General features: G+C 63.0%; 1 protein-coding gene across 1 annotated transcript; it reads left to right on the top strand.

Annotated features, from left to right (window-relative positions):
* Positions 1 to 802: 802 nt before the first annotated feature.
* On the top strand, positions 803 to 6847 carry FGF8 (fibroblast growth factor 8). Its single transcript, XM_019502141.1, has 3 exons — positions 803 to 1016; positions 3966 to 4072; positions 6431 to 6847. Exons 1-3 carry the CDS (start codon positions 803 to 805, stop codon positions 6716 to 6718), a joined length of 609 nt encoding a protein of 202 aa, XP_019357686.1. The 3' UTR covers positions 6719 to 6847.
* The last annotated feature ends 254 nt before the right edge of the window (positions 6848 to 7101 follow it).

The raw sequence follows: 7101 nt of genomic DNA on the forward strand, positions 1-7101 counted from the left end.
CGCGAAGCCAGCCCGGAGGCGGGCGAGGGCGAGGGCACGGGGGTCGGGAGGGGCCGAGCCCTCCTCCGATGCCCCCAAACGCCCTCGAGGAAGCGGGCGCATCAAGAGAGGGAGAGACCGAGCTGCCGGCGGCCTCGGCTTTGGGGAGCGATTGCTTTTCGATCGTTCCCCTTTTCTTCTTCCTTGCGGGAAGCCGCGAGGCAGCCTCCGCGTCCCGCACGGGGAGGGGGAGACCGGGGGGCCGCGCTGTGCCCCCTTCGGCGCCCAGAAGGACCCGTCCCCTCGGTGTTTGCTGCGATGTCTAGAAACGTCGGGGGCCAGCTGGGCTTGGGAGCCGGGGGAAGAAGGAGAAGCCCAGGCTGGTTGTGTTGGGAGCGGGGTCGATGCCCCCGACCGGCCTCGGGATAAAAGGAGCTGAGGAGAAGTGCCAGCGGGGCCGGGCCAGGCCTCCACGCCGGGAGCTCGGGGGCTGCCGTCAGCAGTCGCAAGCGGGTGGCTTGCAAGGGCCGGAGGAGGCAGGGCAGCGGGCTGGGAAGAGATGGCCCTCGTTAAAAAGGACGTTAGCAGTCCGGGCATAACTGATAGCGCGGGTAGATGGGCAGGGGGGGCAAATCCCAGCTCCCGTCTTGGTGGCATCGACCCAGGGCAGCCTGTTGCTTCCAGTCCCCGAGACGGGGCATCTCCCCGCAGGGCCGGGTGCAGGCAGCCCCCGAAAGCGCACCGCTCGCGGCCCTCTGAGATGCCCCCAGGGGCCGGGGACCCGTGCGCAGCCCGTCAGCCCCTCCGAGGAGCAGAGACCGTAATGGTGTGTTGTATATTTTTTAATTTCCTAAAGGTAACTGTTCAGTCCCCACCTAATTTTACACAGCATGTGAGGGAGCAAAGCCTGGTGACGGACCAGCTCAGCCGGCGGCTCGTCCGCACCTACCAGCTGTACAGCCGGACCAGCGGGAAGCACGTCCAGATCCTAGACAACAAGAAAATCAATGCCATGGCGGAGGACGGGGACGCCCACGGTAAGGGCACGGGCCGGTCCCGTCCTCCTCGGGAGCCAGGAGGGGTGACGGGCGCCCGTCTCGCCGGGGCTGGGAGACCGTGCGCGGAGGTCGTTGGCAGGGCCGAGAGGCAGGTTGTTTCCAGGGTTGCGTATATTGCCAAAAAAGAAATACCGCGCCCAAATAAACGTGGACTCCCCGTCCCTAAGCGGACCCTTTCCGAGGGCGCGGCTGTCCGCACCGCTCTTTGCCAGAAATCCCGAGCGGTCCTCGAGCTGGGGCTGGGGAGGCCGACTCTCGAGGGACAAAAGCCAGGAGCCGCGGCAAGTGCCGTCCGGTGCCAGGAAGGATCCGGGCACAGGGTCCGGCCCCGAAAGGCGGCTCCCTCGTGGGGCGCGCGGGAGAGCCGCGCCATGCCTGGGTGACGCGTGTGCGGATGGCACGTTGAAGCGGTCGGACCCCGATGTCGGCAAGGTGGGAGAGCCCGCAGAGGTGGCAGGCCCCTCGCCCGCACGGTGCAGCGCCACGGGACTGCACCGCACGCAGCAATCGTGCCTGCTTCTCCTCGGAGCGGCGGTTTCCCTTTCTTACTTGGGGAGAGGCGTGGAAACGCCGGGGTTTTTCTTTCTCCTCCGGTGCTTTGGCTTGGAAACGTTACCGTACGCTCAAACGATCGCGCCCCGTGTCGACTCGGCCACCAGCCGCCTTATCCCAAACCACCCCTGGATCAAAAGGGTGCGAGGCGATTCCCCCCGGCCCCGGCGCGCTCTCCGCGTCTCCGGCGCGTGTGTTTTTTAAAAGGCCGCTACTGCACATTGGAAATCACGACCAAGTTTAACCAAGGCCAGGAGGAGGCAGGGGGAGCTCCCGGCGGCTTGAAAACCTCTATTAAAACGCAATAAAAAGGGGAAGCGTTTGAGGAGCGAGAGAGAAAAATGACGGATGATCTAAACCAGGAGAAAAAAAAAAAAAGCAAGAAAGAACAAGCCGTTTTTCAGATGTAAAGTTTTAAAAGGGCTGCGAGTCTGTAAATGTGAAAGTAGAGGTTCAGGATTGTTCTGTATGAATCTCCAGAGAGACCCCCATGTCTGGAAGAGCGATTAAAACTCTTCTTACTTTCACCTTTTTTAACATTTCCTGAATACTTTCTGCTCTTCGCAGTCCAGTTAGGGGATCAAGTGTGTCTCGCTGCATTTTTTCAGCATTTACGTAGCCACTTTCCCTTCAACGTTTTAGCAAGAAACATAATTTTACTGGGATAAATCTGTCATGTCAGGAGGCGAAAACCTGAAGCTTTTTCCGAAAAAAAAAGAAAGAAAGGAAAAGAAACAAACAAAAAAAAGGCCCTGCTCAACCCAGCAGCTCGCCGTTGCACAGCCCCGCGCGCGAGGCACCCGGGATTTCGGGTTTCGGGATGGGAAGAAAGGGGCTGATTTATCTTCTCAAACGACTGCTCGGCCCGCTCGGACGTTTTTACTGCCGCCTTCCCGGCGGGCCGGGCGCTCGCGGGGATCTGCCGCGGTTGTCGGGTGGGACGGAGCTGTCCGGCCTCTGCCTCGGCTCCGGGCAGGGGCCGCGACCCCCCAGGTCCCTGCCCGGGGTGGAGCTGGGCAGGGTTGAGCCCACCCTGTGCCCATCTCCGGGCCGGGGGCTCGCAGGGGTCCGGGGCCTGCGCAGCGAGGCCGGACCAGCCCCCGGGCTATAAATCAGGGCCGGCTTTTGAAAAGGCAGAGAGGGAAGAGATGTGCATCTTTGAAGGCCTGTTGTGTGCTGCTCTCCCGAGGCTTCCCCTGCCCTCCTCCCTCCCTCCCTCCCCGGCTTCCTCGCTAGCGGCCGAGGGAAGGAAAATCGATGCTCTCCAAACCTCCGGTGGCCCCTTGCATCCATCCCGGCCCCCCGGCAAGGAGCGGAAGGGGACCCCGTCTCAGGGCCTCGGTCCCAGGGGCCGAGGCGCGTGCGTGGGGCTTGCATGGGGAGCACTGTGCTCTGGGCTGGGGGGCAGAGAGTGAGTCGGCTCCCCCTGGTCCCAGCTCCGGGGCACTGAGCCGCTCCAGGCAGCCTGGGGCACGGGCTGGGTCTGTTCAGGACGGTCGGGGTAGCTGCCACCATCGTGAATGCAGCCGGCTCCAGGGTCTGCCCAGGCCGTGGTGTGCTGTGCCAGACGAGCCCTGACGCAGGCTTGGAGCCCTGGTGCCCGGCACGTGGCCCTGCCCCAGACACCCGCCACCGGGGGGCATTGCAGGCCCTGCCCCGGGCACCTCGCAGGCCTGGGGGGTTTCCCTGGCCCCCGCGTGCAGAGCATCCCAGCTCAAGCCTGTTGTCACAGGCAAAGCATGCGGGAGGGAGACGGCATGGTCCAGGGCTGGGCTGCACCTCAGTCTCCTCATCTGTGAAATGGGGGCTGTTCCTGCACGGGTCTTGCTGCGCCCGGGCAGCACTGAAAGCAGCCTGCTGTAGCTCAGGAGCCCGGCCGGGCACCAGCCACAGGGCATATGGGTACGTCAAGCCAGGGCCTCGCTGGGTCCTCGGAGCCATGCGGCGCCCTGGGCCGTTTGCAAGGCTGCGAGCGGGCTGCGCCCCTGCGCCGGCAGCGCGGCTCCGGCTCTCGGGTTCCCGGGGCGGAGGGAAGGTGACAGGGCTATTTATAGGCCCGCCATTGACCGGCGATTCGCATCGCTCCTACGGAAGCCGGTCGATGCCTCCGTTACAAAGCTGAGACCAAATCAATACGCCCTCTCGGCTGGCGCAGAGGTGACAGGCATTAGCGGGTGGCCCTTCCCGCTGCAAAGTCACCGCAGCCCCGGGGACACGGGTCCCTCGCCTGGGGGAGGGTCGTGGCACCCCTGCCCCTCGTCTGTCCCCTCGGCTCTGCTCCCTGCCTGGCTTGGAGCTGGTGCCGGAGGGGCTGCTCTGCCCCGTAGTCGGGCAGCCGTGCCCAGCCCAGTCCGTGACCTCCCTCGTTCCCCGCAGCCAAGCTCATCGTGGAGACGGACACGTTCGGGAGCCGCGTGCGCATCAAGGGGGCCGAGACGGGCTTCTACATCTGCATGAACAAGAAGGGCAAGCTCATCGGCAAGGTGAGGGGCGCTGGGGGTGAGGAAGGGGTGCCTGCTCCTGGGAGGGTTGCCCAGCGGCACTGACAGCTGGCGGCCAGTCTCCTCCAGCCCCCATGCCTCCCCGCGGGCAGGGAGAGGTGGCAGTGGGCCAGTGGCATTTGCAATGCTCTTCTCCCCCGGGCTTGGCAGGGTCGGGGGAGGCTGTGGACAGCGAGCACATGCAGCGTGAGTGCAATGAATGTGAACAAATGAGGAGCCTGGATGCATGTGCTCCCAACCCCCCCGTTCACACCCCCAAACTACATGGTAACCAGCCGTGGGCTGCTCCTTGCCAGGCAGCCTGTCCCATTGCCACACGTTCTCCTTTCCTAGAGGGGATTGTGAGCCCCGCTCAGCCCCGGTCACCTCCCCTCTAGCCTGCGCTCTCCAGCCCCACGCGAGTCCGGAGACGGGCAGGACAGACCTGGGTCTGACCCCACACGGGGCCACTCTGATGCCCCCACTCCCTGGGCTGCCCGCGCTCTGCGATTCCCCGGTGCCCGCAGTGCCGGGGCTGGGGGCAGGTGGCGTGCTTGGAGCTGTCCGTGTTCAAGGCCTGGCGGCAATGGCTGGTCCCCCCGGCACAGTCTGGGCTAGCGGTGGGTGAGCTGGAGGGTAACCCCGGGGCCGGGGCCGTGGACATGAGGCCCCCGGCTCCACCTGGGAGCAGTGGGGATGTCCTTTGGGCTCCAGCCTTGCTCCCAGGGGCTGGGTTCATTTCTCTTACCCACCTAGTGTGCATCTCCCCCCGTCTGCCCGCTGCGGCACCTGGCTCAACAGAGGGAGGAAGGTGGGAAACGCTGCCAGTCCTGGTCAGCATGACCTTGGCATTGTCCTTCAGGGGGTCATTCCAGGACCAGAGTGCTACGGCGCTAGGAGCTGCACAGGCAGGGAAGGGTGATGCCCGTGGGCTATTCTTGGGGTATACGTCAAGCGGAGGGCAGTGGCTGCAGGATCAGGCCCCTCGAGGCGACCCTAACAGCGTCGTCTGGGGCTCAGAGTCCAGATCCCAATGCGTGTCCAGAGGGTTTTGTGAGTGCTTGGGAAGGACTCGGGGGACCTGGACGTGAGAGATGGGGCAGTGGAGACGGCAGCACTGTGGGGAGCGCCGTCTTCACCTCCCGTCGTCATGCCGGGGAAATGCAGAGCAGGCTTTCAATAGGAAGGGAGCAAATCGCTACGGTGCCAGAGCGGGCGACAGGACCCGGGTGCGTTGGGGTCATCCTGCTCCAGCTGGCAGCAAGGATCGCCGTCAGCTCCTGTGCAGGCTTCGGGGCAGCAGGGCACGGAGCACCAGCACTGCCAGGCCGGGGGTTTCCCTGCAGTGCCCCAGCTCCGGGAGTCAGGGGATGACATGAGAATTGAAATTTCCTTTCCAGAAAAAAACAGTGGTTTCCAGCAGGGAGGGGCTGGGTCTTGGGACCCTGCGGGTCTCCGAGCCACTGTCGCAGGGAGGGCAGGGCTAGGATTCAGGGAGACCTGGAGAAATGGGAGGATTGAACCAAAAGAAATTTGAGGTTCAATGAGGACAAGTGCAAAGTCCCGCACTGAGGAGGGAGCAGTCCCCTGCACCGGGGCAGGCTGGGGGTGATGGGCTGGGCAGCAGCGCTGCAGAAAAGGACCTGGGGGGACAGGGGCCAAGAACCTGAACAGGAGCCAGCAGTGTGCCCTCGGTGCCAAGCAGGCGACCGGCATCCTGGGTAGGAGCGGTGCCAGCGGGTGGAGGGACGTGATTCTTCCCCTCCATTCAGCACTGGGGAGGCCACATCTGGAGTCCTGTGTCCAGCTTTGGGCCCCCACTACAGAAAGGATGTGGACACATTGGAGAGAGTCCAGTGCAGGGCAGTGAAAATGGTTGTGGGGCTGAGAGACACAACTGATGAGGAGAGGCCGAGGGAAATGGGCTGATTTAGTCTGCAGAAGAGAAGACCGAGGGGGATTGAACAGCAGCCTTCACCTCCCTGCAGAGGGGCTGCAAAAAGGATGGAGCTGGGCTGCTCTCAGTGGGGGCAGATACAGGACAAGGAGCAATGGGCTCAGGATGCAGCAAGGGAAGCTGAGGTTGGATATTTGGACAAACTTTCTCATGAGAAGAGTAGTAAACCACTGGGACAGAGAGGTGGGGGAGTCTCCATCCTTGAAGGTGTTTAAGACCCAGGTAGACGAAGCCTTGTCTGGGATGCTGTAATTGGGGCTGGTCCTGCTTGGAGCAGGGGCTGGACCAGACGTGACCTCCCGGGGTCCTTTCCGCGCCCGCGCCCTCCGATTGCGTGCTCTCGGGATCTGAAGGCATCTCCCGGCCGGGCACTGACCCTCTCTGTCGCTGCGTTTCCCCCGCAGAGCAACGGCAAAGGCAAGGACTGCGTCTTCACGGAGATCGTCCTGGAGAACAACTACACGGCGCTGCAGAACGCCAAGTACGAGGGCTGGTACATGGCCTTCACCCGCAAGGGCCGCCCGCGCCGGGGCTCCAAGACCCGGCAGCACCAGCGCGAGGTGCATTTCATGAAGCGCCTGCCCAAGGGCCACCACACCACGGAGCCCCATCGCCGCTTCGAATTCCTCAACTACCCCTTCAACCGGAGAAGTAAAAGGACTAGGAACTCCAGCCGCCGGGCAGGCCCTTGACCGGCCCGGCCGTGCCCTCCTCTCCTGGCCGTGGAGATGGGCGGACACAGAGTAGAGACTTTCCTGTACGGTGATCCCAAAAAAAATGAGCGGAAAAAAAAAAAGGAGGGGAAAAACAAACAATAAAAGCCGGGATCTAGTTGTTTATAATTTTTTTTTCTTGCTTTGATTTTGGGTTCTTTTTTGGTCCGAGAAGAGAACCGGACAGGCAGAGAGAAGCTCTATTTTTGTATTGCCGGCGCTGGAGAGGAACGAATTGACAGACTTGTGGAGGGGGACCGCGCGCCGACGTAGCAGCAGGGTCGTCTCCTTTATTTTTGTAGTGCTAGGGGGAAACGGGGGCAATCACTGGTTTTTAAAGCGAATGCATGGGGGGGGGGGGG

This window comes from Gavialis gangeticus, unplaced genomic scaffold, assembly GCF_001723915.1.
Source record: "Gavialis gangeticus isolate Ggan-Ray unplaced genomic scaffold, GavGan_comp1, whole genome shotgun sequence".
Taxonomy (NCBI): Eukaryota; Metazoa; Chordata; order Crocodylia; family Gavialidae; genus Gavialis; species Gavialis gangeticus.